This window comes from Anolis sagrei, chromosome X (assembly GCF_037176765.1).
Source record: "Anolis sagrei isolate rAnoSag1 chromosome X, rAnoSag1.mat, whole genome shotgun sequence".
Lineage (NCBI taxonomy): Eukaryota > Metazoa > Chordata > Lepidosauria > Squamata > Dactyloidae > Anolis > Anolis sagrei.
In genome coordinates this window covers 57,503,029-57,519,644 of record NC_090034.1, presented here as the reverse complement: position 1 = coordinate 57,519,644, position 16,616 = coordinate 57,503,029, and the positions used below count along the sequence as shown (strand labels likewise).

The 16,616-nt window shown below is 44.9% G+C and overlaps 2 protein-coding genes across 2 annotated transcripts in view; one reads left to right on the top strand and one right to left on the bottom strand.

Annotated features, from left to right (window-relative positions):
* The window catches only part of ELL (elongation factor for RNA polymerase II), a 61,170-nt gene extending 52,748 nt beyond the window's left edge, over nt 1-8,422 (bottom strand). The window contains exons 1-2 of the mRNA XM_060784899.2: nt 8,241-8,422; nt 300-347 (exon numbers count right to left, since the gene is read on the bottom strand). Of these exons, the coding sequence (XP_060640882.2) occupies nt 300-347; nt 8,241-8,387 (195 nt within the window). The 5' untranslated portion in view covers nt 8,388-8,422. The remainder of the gene's footprint in view (nt 1-299; nt 348-8,240) is intronic.
* Nucleotides 8,423-8,549: 127 nt separating this feature from the next.
* Nucleotides 8,550-13,424, top strand: MRPL34 (mitochondrial ribosomal protein L34). Its single transcript, XM_060784901.2, has 2 exons — nt 8,550-8,647; nt 12,974-13,424. Exons 1-2 carry the CDS (start codon nt 8,616-8,618, stop codon nt 13,236-13,238), a joined length of 297 nt encoding a protein of 98 aa, XP_060640884.2. The 5' UTR covers nt 8,550-8,615; the 3' UTR covers nt 13,239-13,424.
* The last annotated feature ends 3,192 nt before the right edge of the window (nt 13,425-16,616 follow it).

The following is a 16,616-nucleotide window of genomic DNA, read 5'->3' as shown; positions in this document are numbered from 1 at the left end:
AGGTTGAAATCAAGAGAGAGGAAAACAGGTTTTGGGCACATAATTGCTTTTATTGCTTTTGTGATGTCTTATACTGTTTAATGTTTTTTATCTATTATGTTTTATGTATACTGATTTGTTGGAAACCACCTTGAATCGCCAATTGGCTGAGAAAGGCGGCATACAAAGACAGTAAATAAATAAATAAATAAATAAATAAATAAATTGTGTTGACTGTATTCTTACTTGGTTTGGAAAACGGAAGGGAAAAAAAATCTCCATTCAACTCTATCTCCCCATCCCAAACTCATTCCACTTACCCCTTGGCTTCCTTGAAACTGAATCGAAGGCTTCGAGACCGCAGAGTCCTTTAAAGAGAAAAATGGGAGAAAAGGAACATTAAGTCGGGCCATAGCAGGAACATTTAGTGTGCGGATTGATCACAAATGAGCAGGGAATTAAACCATGCTTGAATGATGAAGTCAAACTGAAACAATGGCTGATTCTTGTCTCACATCACTGATGATTGTGTCATCACCAACCAAGCAGGGAGCTTTGAAATGCTTGAACAAAAGCTCTATGAAGTTCTAGGTCGGTGGTTCTCAACCTGGGGTCCCCAGATGTTTCTGGCCTACAACTCCCAGAAATCCCAGCCAGTTTACCAGCTGTTAGGATTTCTGGGAGTTGAAGGCCAAAAACATCTGGGGACCCCAAGTTGAGAACCACTGCCTAGGTGCTCTTACTGCCTATTACAGGGAAAACCAGCTGATTCCTAATCCATTTAAAACACAGGTGTGTGCTTTCCATCTTAAGAACAGACAAGTATCTTCTGCTCTGAGGAACACCTGGGAAGGAATCCCACTGGAGCACACCAAAATATTTGGGAGTTACCTTGGACCGTGCTCTGACCTAAAAGAAGCACTGCTTGAATATCAAGCAAAAAGTGGGTTCGTATCATACGAAAGTTGACTGGCATAACCTGGGGATCACAACCAGACACAGTGAAGACATCTGCCCTTGCGCTTTGTTACTCTACTGCTGAATATGCATGCCCAGTGTGGAACACATTTCATCACTCTAAAACAGTGGATGTGGCTTTTAATGAGACATGCTGCATTATCACAGGATGTATAAGACCTACACCACTGAAGAAATTATACTGTGTAGTCGGTACTGCACCACCTGACATCTGCCGGGAAGTAGCAGCCAATAATGAAAGGTCCATCTCTGGCCCATTCCTTGTTCAGATTTCAGTCAGCACGCCAATACCTTAAATCAAGAAATAGTTTTTTAAGATCTACAGAGATACTCGCAGGAACACCCCAGCAAGCAAGAGTCCAAAAGTGGCAGGCTAAAACCCATAACCTCAATTAGTAGCTGATACTGAATGAGAGACTCCCTCTTGGGCATGCGGAAGACTGGGCGATTTGGAAGGTGCTGAACAGATTGCGGCCTGGCACCACGAGATGCAGAACCAACTTTAAGAAATGGGTCCTCAAAATGGAGTTTACAACATGTGAATGCGGAGAAGAGCAAACCACAGACCACCTATTACAATGCAACCTGAGGCCTGCCACATGTACAATGGAGCAACACCAGAAGCACTCTAAGTGGCCAGCTACTGATCAAAGGACATTTAGGATAATGTCAAGTTTTTAAACTTTGTGTGTGTGTGTTTTTAAAAATACATTACAACTGTACCCTCAGTTCTCTTCTGATATGATAAATAAACTAATTCTTACTCTTTGGATGGGGATTTCTAAAGCCTTGTAACCCAGAAATCATATTCAATTCAATTCGGAGCCTTTCCCTCTGAACATCTGCGGATATGAAAGTCACAACCGAGACAAGTAGCACAGGTGTTCAAACCCTTAGAAACAGACTAACGGCCCACCACTGTGTTGCCGAAATGCTGGGAGGGTGATAAAATAACAAGCAATAAGGAAAAACCTAATAAATCTCATTCTAAATCAAGGAAGGAGCAAGAAGTCTTCCTGAAATAGCCCCCTTTTCTTGGCCGCTTCTCCTTTTCACAGCCCAACTTCCAACCCGCATTATTCAGGGTTTCAGTTTCCAAGAGAGCAGCAGAGCTTTCCGAAAGTCCTACACCCAACGGCTCTGCTCTGCTTTTGTGAATGTTTCTCACAACCGAAAGTTCACAGGAACCGAGAGGCAAAGCTGAAGGTGGAAAACGTGTACATTCGGCACTGAGATAACCTCCAGGCAATGAACCCAGTTTCAAAACGGCTGCCTTTCCCTGCAAAACGAAACGACAGGGCAATATCTTTTCCCGTTGTGTTTTTCTTATCAATGTTTCTTCAGAGGTGTGCCTTGCCTTGCTTGAAGGCTGAGAAAACATACCCCAATCCCTCCAAGGCTTTGGTCGCATGGATCCCTCAGGTCATTAGGAAGAACTCAGTTTAAGTGAGCTCTTGAGTCCTGCCCCTTTGCAGGCAGACCAGCATCAGGTGGTATCTACTGACTTCTCAAAACTGAACATCTTCATGGATGAATTCAATAGTGTTGCACTCCAGGTCTGGGAACACCTATGACCATAGCACCGCACAAGAGTCCAGAATATAAGCCAACAGTTTATTGTAGAAACACATACAAAGTATAGGAAATAATCAGGAATAAAGAAAGTAGATGTATAATCCAAAAAGGTTTGGCAATAGGTGCTAATCCAACAGGAATCCAAATGTATCTTATACATTCAAGGGTAATACAGTCCAGGAATAGCCCAAAGTCACAAGAACAGCTTAAGTCCACAAGCAAAAGGTATACTTAGTAACACTTGAACAGGAACCCCAAAAACAGGAATATATACTTGAATCCAAAACCAAGGCTTGACTTGAAACCAAAAACCAGAGAACTCAGGCCTAGCTTGATGTGAATCTTCATCATTTTGAGCCCCAGGAAAGCCTACAGGCAATCCACAATCCTCTCTAAAACATCAGTGAACCCTTCAGCCTCAAGAGCCTCAGGCTGATCTACACAGATAGGAACCCCACCCCAAACAGGGCCGATGGGAACTACAGTGGCACCCCAACCGACCAAACCTGGACAGTCATATTGGATGCCATCTTAGTTCATTTCAGCAAAGGAGAAAGACGGGCCAGAGAGATCCAGGTTCGAGTCAAATAGCGAGGGGGAAAGGCAGAAAGGATAAAATGGGGTGCTATCTGGCTTTATGGGATCAGATTACAAGCGAATTCTGAGACCAAAGGGTGAGGCAGCAGTCCAAAAAGCCAGTGTGAGAAAAGGAATATTTTGGTCAGACCTCACTTGGAATAATCCCATGTCCAGTTCTGCAAAGAGTGACCTCGGGGCTAAAAGGGCTAACTTTGAAGGCGGCGGTCTTTAAATACAAGCTATCTTTCAGGAGGGTTTGAATTGTGTCTTCCTATCTAGAAAATGGGGTTGGATTAGATGAATTTCAGGGTGCCTTCCAACTCCTTAAATTTCTGTGCTTGCTTCAAACTCTGCTCCAAATGAGCCGAAGATCTGTATTTGTGCCTGAAAATGTACTATGAAGAAAAATCCAAGGGACCCAAGTTGCATAACAGCATCCGGAAACCCTTAGCAACCACCCTCCTCCTTTCAGACACAAATCAGAGGCGGATCTGAAAATCTGATGGGATCCAAGCAACACCGCAACACCGTTTTCAGCCAAAATGCCACTTGAAGGCAGGATTAACCTGCTCCTCATACTTATATGCTGGCAGTGTCAATAAATGTTCACGGTCACATACATAAATACAACTGGGATAACAAGGTTCTCAAAGGAAGAACACATTTCCAAACCAGAAATATTTTGGACTTCATTTGAATTTTGGACCATCATAAGCACAAAGCCTGAAGGTTTGTTTTATACACTGTGGGGGGAAAGTATGTATGTCGAAGCCAAAAGCAAAAGAGCTGCACTCTCTTAGCCCCCACCCCCCCCCCCCCACCTCCAAAAGTTTGGAGTCCGTTGAATAAGGAAAGCATCAATCCCTAATATTGTGAATTCTGTAGCAGTCACAGGACAACATGGCTGTCAGAAACCCACCTTCCCACCAGCACAGTAATGTAGGCCAATATCACTTGGCAATGGATAGATGTGTGTCAAAGGTGACCGAAAGAAACATGCTCAGACATTCTAGGTTCAGGCTGCTTGAAAGAGGAAAAGGATCCTGCAAACTGAGGAAATGGCTGGGTCATTTCTCAGTGGTGACTGAGTCACTGGTCACTAATGTGCCTCAGTGGTGGGGCAGGAAGCAAAGCTATGACCGCAAGACAGAACCAGGCCACTGCGTCACATACAGAATTCGAACCCTGGTCTCCTTTGTGGATAGAAGAAAGCTCCTCATCCCTGAGGCAATAAATATTCTGAATTTAGGGCAAGAGGGGACCTAAAAGGCCAAAATATGGGATGAGAAGCCAAATTTCCAAGTTGAGGGAAGAGATAAGGTGCATCTACGCTGTTCGTTGAATGTGGTTTGGCATCACTTTCCTCCCAATAGAATCCTGGGAAGAACAACAATAGAACTGCAAAGACTCTGGCACAAGCCAGTAAATGCGGCCCCAGTTGTGATTGGCACACTGGGTGCAGTGCCTAAAGACCTTGGCCTGCACTTAAAAACAATCAGTGCTGACAAAATTACCATCTGTCAGTTGCAAAAGACCACCCTACTCGGATCTGCACGCATTATTCTCCAATACATCACACAGTCCAAGATCAAATACAAAAAACCAGTACAGTGATCTTGTTTGCTGTGTACCTATCTTGTTATGTATATATTATTATTATTATTATTATTATTGTTATTTTTTAGTGAGTTAACCAGAACTCAGGCAACCAGAACAAGGCTGGGTTGAGAAAGGCCTGTGGTACAGAAAAGGAGGAAAGACAGAAAGAGATGCCGGACTGGGCCCGTCTTTTGCCCTGGGCGGCTCCGGACAGAAGGGAGACCAGTCCGGGAAGGTTTAAGTATAGGGTGGGGATGGAGTAAAGGAGGCTTCGCATTTGGTGGAGGCTGCTCCACCCTCAGCATTTCGGAGAAGCCCTGCCCCGGTTCCTTGGCTCATCGGCTTCAATTCCTTTCTTTGTATATTGGAGGTGACAAACCTGGCTTGGATTATCGCTGAATTGCAAAATCAAGATAGCCCGTGCCATCGTATACCAGACAAATAAAGAATCAACTCATTTGAGAATTCTGCGATACTAAAATACACCAATAAATGGGTCCCAAAGCAAAACAGACCCACCTGCATAAAGCCCTATAAATCCTAATTTTAGGGAAACATCAGGACAAACATATAAGGAGGGAAAGAATTGTGGTGACTAGAGTTAAAATTCTATCAGGCCTCCCACAGCTTCAAGGGATGGCAAACAGGTCCCAGGAAAAGACAAGCAAATCCAGGGCTGGGCCTCATCCCCGCTGCGGTAGCCCCTTCCAAGCGAAAAGTCTTCTCTGAGACCTCATAGTGGCCATTTTTATCCCAGCCCTGGGGAAAAAGCAGTGTTAGCATTACCCAATATTCTTGGACAGAAGCCTGCGAAAGACAGACGGGGAAGGGAAGGCCAACCAAGTCATAAAATGTGGTTTTGTTGGAGGGAGAAGGGGAGGGGGGTTCCTGTGCTGCGCTGCATTTTCTTCTGGATGCTGATGAAAAAACAACGACACAACTTTCACACCATTGGGATGAGCCGTGGCAGTCTACATTATGTATATATTCCTTTCCTCTGCAATTTCATGACGAAGAACGGACCCGGGTGAACCTGGGTACAAACCTCTCTCCCCTCTGGGTTAAAAATAGCTCCATCGAAGGAAGGGAAAGGCTCTGGAAGGTTTCAGCATTTGAACCCGGCGGGGTACACGCAAACACGCTTGCTTTTTGGAGCCCACACATTTCGACACCGTTCCAAATCGAGAAGAGGACAGCCTTTGGCTGAGCCCCAAGAAATCCAAGAAGTTGGCATTTGCCCACAGCTGGGCAGTTGGTGTTGGGAATACTAATACTAATAATAATACTTATTATAATGTCTATGAGAGTAGGAAAGAGGATTGTATAGTGCTGAACTTGCTCCAACAACAACAAAACTCCAATTTTCTTCCAGGGTTGCAAGGGCATGTATATTAATATTAGTATTATTACAAGAGCAGGGTTTGCACCATACATCATCCCCCTTTCCCACTCTTATATTGTTATAAATAACACAAAGACTAGCATAATAATTCGACTAGATGAAATCTAATGAAGTGTGTGTGTCTTGTCTTTCTATCCCATGGAGCCCCCTGTCCACAAAGCTCCCCTTTTGTACTCTTTATCACCCAACTTCACGGGGCTTTTACTCCTTCATTGATAAAGCAGCCTTCTTTCTTCAAATCACCCAACAGAACCCCTCTTTATTACCCTACATCAGAGATCCTCCCTTTTTCGCCCCTTAAGGCCTCCAAAAGACTTCCCTTTCTCATCCCATTCCATCCCTATCACCCTATTATTATTATTATTATTATTATTATTATTATTAGTCGTGTCAGGAGCGACTTGAGAAACTGCAAGTCGCTTCTGGTGTAAGAGAATTGGCCGTCTACAAGGACGTTGCCCAGGGGACGCCCGGATGATTTGATGTTTTTATCATCCTTGTGGGAGGCTTCTCTCATGTCCCCGCATGAGGAGCTGGAGTTGATAGAGGGAGCTCATCCGCCTCTTCCTGGATTCGAACCTGCGACCTGTCGGTCTTCAGTCCTGCCGGCACAGGGGTTTAACCCACTGTGCTACTGGGGGCTCCTATCACCCTATGAAGGCCCTATTTATCGCAATACAGAGCCAGTCTCTCTCCTGCTACAAGGTGCCTATTTATCACAATACAAGGAGCTCCCGAGGGTTTGAATCTGGGGAGCAGGATGAGCTCCTGGCTGTCAGCCCCAGCTTCTCAGTCGAGGACATGAGATAAGCCCCCCACAGGTTGGTAAAACAACCAGGCACCCCTGGGCAATGTCCCTGCAGACGGCCAGTTCTTTCAGAGCAGTTTCTCAAGTCTCTCCTGACATGGAAAAAAACCCATCACAATAAAGAACCAGTCTTTATCCTGCTATAAGGCCCTTGGTTATCACAAAAAAGAACCACTCTCTCCTCCTATATGGCACCTATTAATGACAATACAAAACAAGTCTCTACCCTCCTATAAGGCATTTATCATAATACAGAACCAGTCTTTCTCCTGCTATGAGCGCCCTATTTATCACAATTCAGGACCAGTTCCTCTCTTGCTATAAGGCCCCCATTAATCACAATACAGGACCAGTCTCTCTCCTGCTATAAGGTCCCTATTTATCACAATTCAGGACCGGTCTATCTCCTGCTATAAGGCTCTCATTTATCACAATACAGGACCAGTCTCTCTCCTGCTATAAGGTCCCTATTTATCACAATAGAGAACCAGTCTCTCTCCTGCTATGAAGTCCCTATTTACCACACTACAGGACCAAACTCTTTCCTATTATGAGGCGTCTATTTATCACAATACAGGACCAGTCTCTCTCCTGCTATAAGGTCCCTATTTATCACAATAGAGAACCAGTCTCTCTCCTGCTATGAAGTCCCTATTTACCACAATACAGGACCAAACTCTTTCCTATTATGAGGCGTCTATTTATCACAATACAGGACCAGTCTCTCTCCTGCTATGAGGCCCCTATTTCCAACAATACAGAACCAGTCTCTCTCCTGCTATGAGGGCCCTATTTATCACAATACAGGACGGGTCTATCTCCTGCTATAAGGCCCTCATTTATCACAATACAGGACCGGTCTCTCTCCTGCTATAAGGCCCTCGTTTGTCACAATACAGAACCAGTCTTTCCCCTGCTATAAGGCCCTCATTTGTCACAGCACAGAGGCAGTCTCCCTTCTGCTATGAGGGCCCTATTTACCACCATACAGAACCAGTCTTTCTCCTGTTATAAGGCCCTTATCAATCTCAATACAGAACCAGTGTCTGTACTGCTATGAGGGCCCTATTTATCACCTTAGTGAACCAGTCCCTCTCCTGCTATGAGGCCCCTATTTATCGCAATACAGAGCCAGTCTCCCTCCTGTTATAAGGTCCCTATTTCTCACCTTAGAGAACCAGTCTCTCTCCTGCTGTAAGGCCCCTCTTAATCACAATACAGGGAGAGTCACTCGACTGCTATAAAGGCCCTTATTTACCACAGTACAGAACCAGTCTCTCTCCTGCTATGAGGCCCCTCTTCTCTGAGCCCCTTCCTCACCTTCCCGGCCCTCTCTCCGCCCTGGTAGGCCTCGAAGGCCCTGAGGGCCGACTCGGTGAGCTTGACGTGGAAGACGGAGAGGCGAACGCCGCGCCCGAGCCGCCCACAGGACAGCGCGTAGCCCCGCTCCTCCGCTAGCGCCGCCATCTTGGCAACAACCGCGCCGAGCCACGCCCCCCGTCCTCGTCTGTGAGGCGACACGAGAGCCACGCCCCCTTTCTTCACCCCTCTGACGCACGGCGCCGTGACGTCACAATGCCGCACAAACCAATCTCGCCTTTGATCGTGCCGCGAGATGCGCGTCACTTCCGGCCGTGCGTAGCTCCCAATTGGCTCGCCGGCGGCCAATTAGCGAGGAGTGAGAAGAAAGCCAACATGGCCACCTTGGCTGGGGGCAGAGCGGGCAGGTAAGCTCAAGTGCCATTGATACATTATATTATTTGACATTCTCTTTCAGGTCAAGAGTTAGAATACCCATTTAGTGGGTTGTTGTCGGTTTTTCCGGGCTATATGGCCATGTTCTAGAGGCATTTTCTCCTGACGTTTCGCCTGCATCTATGGCAAGCATTCTCAGAAGTAATGAGGTCTGTTGGAATTAGGAAAATGGGTTTATATATCTGTGGAAAGACCAGGGTGGGACAAAGGACTTTTGTCTGCTGGAGCTAGGTGTGAATGTTTCAACTGACCACCCTATTTATTTATTTACTGTGCTTATAGACCGCTGTTCTCAGCCCAGGGGCGACTCACAGCGGTGTACAACATGGAGGGAACAAGGTGCAAATTACAAGAGATAATCTAACAACAAACTAGCAATATCAAAACATCGTCATCAACAACATCAACAATCTCAATATCAATAATACAAAAATACAAAAAGTCATTTGCGTCGTCTCATCGTTAAGCCACAATCCAATATCGTTTTCCGTTGTTCCATTCCTGTCGTCATTGCCAATTATTGCACTTCTTGTTCGAACGCCTTCTCGAACAGCCACGTCTTTAGTTTCTTGCGGAATATCATAAGGGAGGGCGCCAGTCTGATGTCCGCGGGAAGGGTGTTCCACAGCCGAAGAGCCACCACCGAGAAGGCCCTGTCTCTCGTCCCCGCCAGGCGTGCCTGTGAGGCAGGCGGGATCGAGAGCAGGGCCTCCCCAGACGATCTCAAAGTCCTCGTGGGCTCATAGGCCGAGATGCGGTCAGATAGGTATCTTGGGCCGGAACCGTTTAGGGCTTTATAGGCCAACGCCAGCACCTTGAATTGAGCCCGGTAGCAAATCGGCAGCCAATGGAGCTGGTACAGCAAGGGCGTTGTATGCTCCCTGCGTCCCGCTCCTGTTAGTAACATGGCTGCTGGACCAGTTGAAGCTTCCGGGCCGTCTTCAAGGGCAACCCCACGTAGAGAGCGTTGCAGTAGTCTAAGATTAGCATTTAATGGCTTGGAAGTGCCTGGGGGAATCTTTCTTTGAGAGGTGATTTGATGTGCCTGATTGTTTACTCTCTGTTGTTTTGGTGTTGTGATTTTTGAGTTTTTTAATACTGGTAGCCAGATTTTGTTCATTTTCATGGTTTCTTCCTTTCTGTTGAAATTGTCCACATGAAGAAACCATGAAAATGAACAAAATCTGGCTACCAGTATTAAAAAAAAACTCAAAAATTACAACAGCAAGACAACAGAGAGTAAACAATCAGGCACATCAAATCACTCTCAACAAAAGATTCCCCCAGCCACTTCCAAGCCATTAAATGCTAATCAAGGTGGTCAGTTGAAACATTCACACCTAGCTCCAGCAGACAAAAGTCCTTTGTCTCACCCTGGTCATTCCACAGATATATAAACCCATTTTCCTACTTCCAACAGACCTCACTACCTCTGAGGCAGTCTTCAGAGGCAACCCCACGTAGAGAGCGTTGCAGTAGTCTAAACGGGATGTGACTAGAGCATGGATTACCGTGGCCAAGTCAGACTTCCCAAGGTACAGGCACAGCTGGCGCACTAGTTTTAACTGTGCGAATGCTCCCCTGGTCACCGCTGAAACCTGGGGTTCCAGGCTCAGCGACGAGTCCAAGATCACACCATTACCGCTCAAGCAGGGAGCTTTGAGATGGTTGAACAGAAGCTCTCCGAAGCTCTATGTCAGTGGTTCTCAAACTGTGGGTCCCCAGATGTTTTGGCCTTCAACTCCCAGAAATCCTAACAGCTGGTAAACTGCCTGGGATTTCAGGGAGTTGTAGGCCAAAACACCTGGGGACCCACAGGTTGAGAACCACTGCTCTAGGTGCTCTTACTGCCTATTACAGGGAAAACCAGCTGATCCCTAAGGGACAGAGAGTTTCATCTATGCTGATGATCGTGCCATTACTGCTCAAGCAGGGAACTTTGAGATGTTTGAACAGAAGCTTTCCGAAGCTCTAGGTGCTCTTACAACTGACAAGCATCCCAAGCTCTGAGGACCACCTGGGAAGGAATCCCACTTGCAGCACACCCAAATATCTGGGAGTCACTCCGGACCATGCCCTGACCTACAAGAAGCACTACCTGAATATCAAGCAAAAAAGTGGGCGCTAGAAATAATATCATACGAAAGCTGACTGGCACAACCTGGGGATCACAACCAGACACAGTGAAGACATCTGCCCTTGCGCTATGCTACTCTGCTGCTGAGTTTGCATGTCCAGTGTGGAACACATCTCACCACGCTAAAACAGTAGATGTGGCTCTTAATGAAACATGCCATATCATCACGGGGTGTCTGCGCCCTACACCACTGGAGAAATTACACTGTTTAGCCGGTATTGCACCACCTGATATCTGCCGGGAAGTAGCAACCAATAGTGAAAGGACCAAGGCAGTGACATCTCCAGCCCACCCCCAGTTTGGATATCAGCCAGCACGTCAACGACTTAAATCAAGAAATAGTTTTCTAAGATCTACAGAGACACTCGCTGGAACACTTCAGCAAGCGAGAGTCCAAAAGTGGCAGGCTCAAACCCAGAACCTCAACCAATGGCTGATACCAAATAAGAGACTCCTCCCTGGGCACACAGAAAACTGGGCGACTTGGAAGGCGCTGAACAAACTGCGCTCTGGCACCACAAGATGCAGAGCCCACCTTAAGAAATGGGGCCACAAAGTGAAGTCCACAACTTGCGAGTGCGGAGAAGAGCAAACCAACAGACCACCTATTACAATGCAACCTGAGCCCTGCTACATGCACAATGGAGGACCTTCTTGCAGCAACACCAGAGGCACTCCAAGTGGCCAGCTACTGGTCAAAGGACATTTAATCAACTACCAAGCTTGCAAACTTGGTGTTTTGTTTGTCTGTTTGTTTGTAAAAAAAATGCAATGCAACTGTCTGGTCTGCCCCTGACACGATAAATAAATGTCGCTGTGACACTTCATCGTGTTGATGGGAAGTTTCCCACTAGCGTGGAAATCATCTATCGGACAGATGGCAAGCTATTTAACCTCAGCAGACTGAAAACCAAAACCAAGGGCACAACAACATCTGTATTCTAATTAAAGTATTTTATTTATTTATTTAGATTTTTTTTTAATCCCGTTTTTCTCTATCTCTGTGGAAGGACTCAGAACGGCTAACAGCAAAATTCAGTGCTATACAATAAATATTGTCATAAAACAACATACAATAAATAAGTTCTAAAATACATATAAAACAATTCAACACGTTTAAAATAACATCCAACTCTGTCCAAAACGTATTGTCGAAGGCTTTCATGGCTGGAATCACTAGGTTCTTGTGGGTTTTTTCGGGGCTATAACGTTGTGGCCAAATAACTCTTAGTCTATATCAAATCATCCGTCAATCTGCAAATGCCTAACTTCAAAGCCAGGATTTTAGCTGCTTCCTAAAGGACAGGAGAAAGGGGGCAGACCTAATCTCACTGGGGAGAGTTCCATAGCCGGGGAGCCACCACAGAGAAGGTCCTGTCTCTCGTCCCCACCAAATGCGCCTGCGAAGATGGTGGGACTGAGAGCAGGGCCTCTCCAGAAGATCTTAAAGTCCTTGATGGTTTATAGGGGAAGATATGTTTGGACAGGAAACTGGGCCCGAGCCGTGTAGGATTTTGTAGGTTAAAACCAGCACTTTGAATTGTGCTTGGAAGCTAATTGGCAACAAGTGGAGCTGGTGTAACAGGGGAGTTGTGCGCTCCCTGTACCCCGCTTCCATGAGCAACCTGGCTGCCGAGCGTGCATTGCAGTAGTCTATTCGGGATGTAACTAGAGTGTGGACCACCCTGGCTAAGTCAGACTTCCCAAGGCACGGGCTTAACTGGTGCACAAGTTTGGTTCAGTGAATGAACATACATCCTGCAATTCAGATATTAACATTACGATTCAGAACAGTAGCAAAATTTCAGTTATGAAATTGCAACGAAAATAATTTTATGGTTGGGGGGTCACCACAATATGAGGACCTGTATTAAGGAGTTGTGGCATTAGCAAGGTTGAGAACTGCTGTATTAAACTTTTTTCGTTCATTAAATGAGAAAGGGAGGCTTTGGAGAGAATAGGGAATGTTGAACACCCCTGTGGTGTTTCCTTTGCTCCCTGTGGCCTTGTTCAGATGATGTCACCTCATTTTTTGTCCCTGTGAAAATTGGATTTTGAAAAAGTGGCTTGTTGTGGAAACAAGGATTGGGGATAAAGATTCAGTGAAGACCCCTTTCCCCTATGAGAACACCTTAAATTTAATTTTAATTTAATTTGACAGATCACTCCTTCTGATACACCAAGTCTCCAGCGTGTGCCGGCGTGGGATTGGTGCGCTTATGGGCCCATCATGGAAGATTGGGAGCACCCTTGAGACTCCATGGAGCCACCAGCACATCCGCACCAAGGCCCGGGGCAATGAATACCAACCCTCCAACATCAAGCGCAAGCACAAGCATGGCTGGGTCAAGCGGATCCGCACTGCCAGCGGGATCGAGGTGATTCTCCGGCGGATGCTGAAAGGACGGAAGTCCCTCACCCACTGAATGCCAGCTATCCGGAAACTGGACAAAGTTGATCCAATTTGGCTGAAGGTTTCCATTGCTCAGTTGACCACCAATCATTTCTGACAAGACCTGCCTCTTTTTGTACAGGTCAAAATGACAATTCAATTGCTGTGTACTGGGGAGGGAGGAAGGAATATTGCTTATTAAAAAAGGTATTATCCCAAACTTTTTTGAGTCATATTCTTCAGACAACATTTTTTTTCCCTGCAGAATGCACACTCTAACCCTCTTTTGATTGAAAGATATGTCTATATATTCATATATATATATATATATATATATATATATATTCAACGTTAATTCAAATGCATTTACCAATTACCAAATTGTTGTAAACCGCTCTGAGTCGCCTAAGGGCTTAGAAGAGTATTATACAAATAAAGTAAATAATAAATAATTACAACCTAGTTTTTTTTTTTTTTGATAAATAGGATCACAATCACATTTGATATTGGATGAAATAACCTCCCTTCAAGAAGACATTTATTTCCCACGGGACCCTCCCTCTATCACTGATTTCTTCAATCTATGTATATATATGAATGTATGCTTATTCAATGTATATGTGTGTGTGTGTGTGTGTGTGTATATATATATATATATATATATATATACACACACACACATATATTAATGCTAATTTAAATACTTTTCCCAGTTTCCATCTTGTTTGTGAAATGAATGGGACCTGTTGTTGTAGGATCACCGTAACTCTTGATATTGGATTAATATGATCCCTTCAAGAAGACATTTATTTCCCATGGAGCCCTCACTCTATTGCTGATTTATTTATTTATTTATTTACTTTATTTATATACCGCTTTTCTCAGCCCTCACACAGACACACACACACACACTAGCTTGGGTACTTGGAGTTGCCGGGGTTATTTGAAAAAGTCTGTTTTTAATGGTACATAATGCATAAGGTTGTGGGTGAGCTATCAACTCCCATCATGCCAGGCTAATCCCAAGAAATTCCATCAGTACTTAAAGTTTGTTATGTTGGGGAAGTGTCCGAAAGTGTTATGGGGGGAGTCCGAAACACTGGGATATCTGTGGTGGAGGAAACAATAAAATCTAGAATGAAATTGTCCCCCTATGAAAGCCTTTACTTGGGTGGTGGGCAGTATGCTGTTTGGGGAGGACATTGCCAGGGCTCTTGGACATGTTCATGGTGCTCACTATAACCTGCAATGTCATTGGAAGGAGGGCCTTTGGTGTCTCCTCAGTAGTGGGAGCTATAGATGTTTGTGGACGCAGGAGCTTGTCTGTGTAAATGGTCACCCTTGCCACATACACACATACAAATTTTTACTATTATGATGTGAATAGAAGATATAAAGACTAGTATATCTCATATGATCCTTTCTCTCTATATATATATCAAGTGGTCCTCTATATGTAAGTGTGTGTGTATATATATATGGCTCTCTATATGTATGTGTGTGTGTGTGTGTGTGTGTGTGTGTGTGTGTATATATATATATATATATATATATATGAGCCCCCGGTGGTGAATGGATTAAACCGCTGAGCTGCTAAGCTTGTTGACCAAAAGGTTGCAGATTCAAATCTGGGGAGCGGCGTGAGCTTCCGCTGTCAGCCCCAGCTTCTGCTAACCTAGCAGTTCGAAAACATGCAAATGTGAGTAGATGAATAATAATAATAATAATAAACCTTTATTTGTACCCCGCTACCATCTCCCGAAGGACTCGGTGCGGCTTACAAGAGGCCGAGCCCAAATACATCAGTAAAAAACAACAACAACAATACAACAAAATGAAATCAAAACAAAGCAATAAACATTAACAAAACACCACGACGCATTAAAATCTATGGCAGGGCCAAATGTAATAGTTAAAATTAAAAATATGCTGGGCATGACCAGGTGAAAAGGGTGGGTATTTGGAGGGTCTCTAGTAAAGTGCATTTAGGGACACAAACAGAGCCCCCACACCTACCATCTTCCCCAGCAACTACAACTCCCAAATGACAAAATCATAATTTTTTGAGTGATGGTCACTCCTTGTGTTATGAGACATTTTGTTGCCAAATTTGGTGTGATTTCGTCCATTGGTTCTTTTGTTTTTAAGGTATTCATTATGCACAGAGCATTTTTATATATATAGAAGAAGATATATATACACATACAAACACACACATACATATATACATGCACATATATGATCATATTTATATGGACACGATCCTCTCTATCTATCTATCTAGCTGGAATGTGTCCAGAGGAGAGCGACTAAAATGATCAAGGGTCTGGAGAACAAGCCCTATGAGGAGCGGCTTAAGGAGCTGGGCATGTTTAGCCTGAAGAAGAGAAGGCTGAGAGGGGATATGATAGCCATGTATAAATATGTGAGAGGAAGCCACAGGGAGGAGGGAGCAAGCTTGTTTACTGCTTCCCTGGAGACTAGGACGCGGAACAATGGCTTCAAACTACAAGAGAGGAGATTCCACCTAGAATCATAGAATCAAAAAGTTGGAAGAGACCTCATGGGCCATCCAGTCCAACCCCCTGCCAAGAAGCAGGAACATCGCATTCAAATCACTCCTGACAGATGCACATCCAGCCTCTGTTTAAAAGCTTCCAAAGAAGGAGCCTCCACCACACTCCGGGGCAGAGAGTTTCACTGCTGAACGGCTCTCACAGTCAGGAAGTTCTTCCTCATGTTCAGATGGAATCTCCTCTCTTGTAGTTTGGAGCCATTGTTCCGCGTCCTAGTCTCCAGGGAAGCAGAAAACAAGCTTGCTCCCTCCTCCCTGTGGCTTCCTCTCACATATTTATACATGGCTATCATATCCCCTCTCAGCCTTCTCTTCTTCAGGCTAAACATGCCCAGCTCCTTAAGCCGCTCCTCATAGGGCTTGTTCTCCAGACCTTTTATCATTTGAGTTGCCCTCCTCTGGACACATTCCAGCTTGTCAATATCTCTCTTGAACTGTGGTGCCCAGAATTGGACACAATATTCCAGCTGTGATCTAACCAAAACAGAATAGAGGGGTAGCATTACTTCCCTAGATCTAGACACTATGCTTCTATTGATGCAGGCCTGAACATGAGGAAGAACTTCCTGACTGTGAGAGCCGTTCAGCAGTGGAACTCTCTGCCCCGGAGTGTGGTGGAGGCTCCCTCTTTGGAAGCTTTTAAACAGAGGCTGGATGGCCATCTGTCAGGGGTGATTTGAATGCAATATTCCTGCTTCTTGGCCGAATGGGGTTGGACTGGATGGCCCATGAGGTCTCTTCCAACTCTTTGATTCTATGATTCTATCTATAGATTCTATATATAGCATCATTTCATACTTTACCTTCTAATTTTTCCTTCCTTCCTATGTTAAAAAT

Excerpts from the sequence above, each read along its gene's own strand:
- MRPL34 (XM_060784901.2), top strand. The coding sequence starts at position 8,616 with ATGGCCACCTTGGCTGGGGGCAGAGCGGGCAG. Across the intron at positions 8,648-12,973 it reads GCTGGGGGCAGAGCGGGCAG|ATCACTCCTTCTGATACACC; the intron begins GTAAGCTCAAGT and ends TTAATTTGACAG.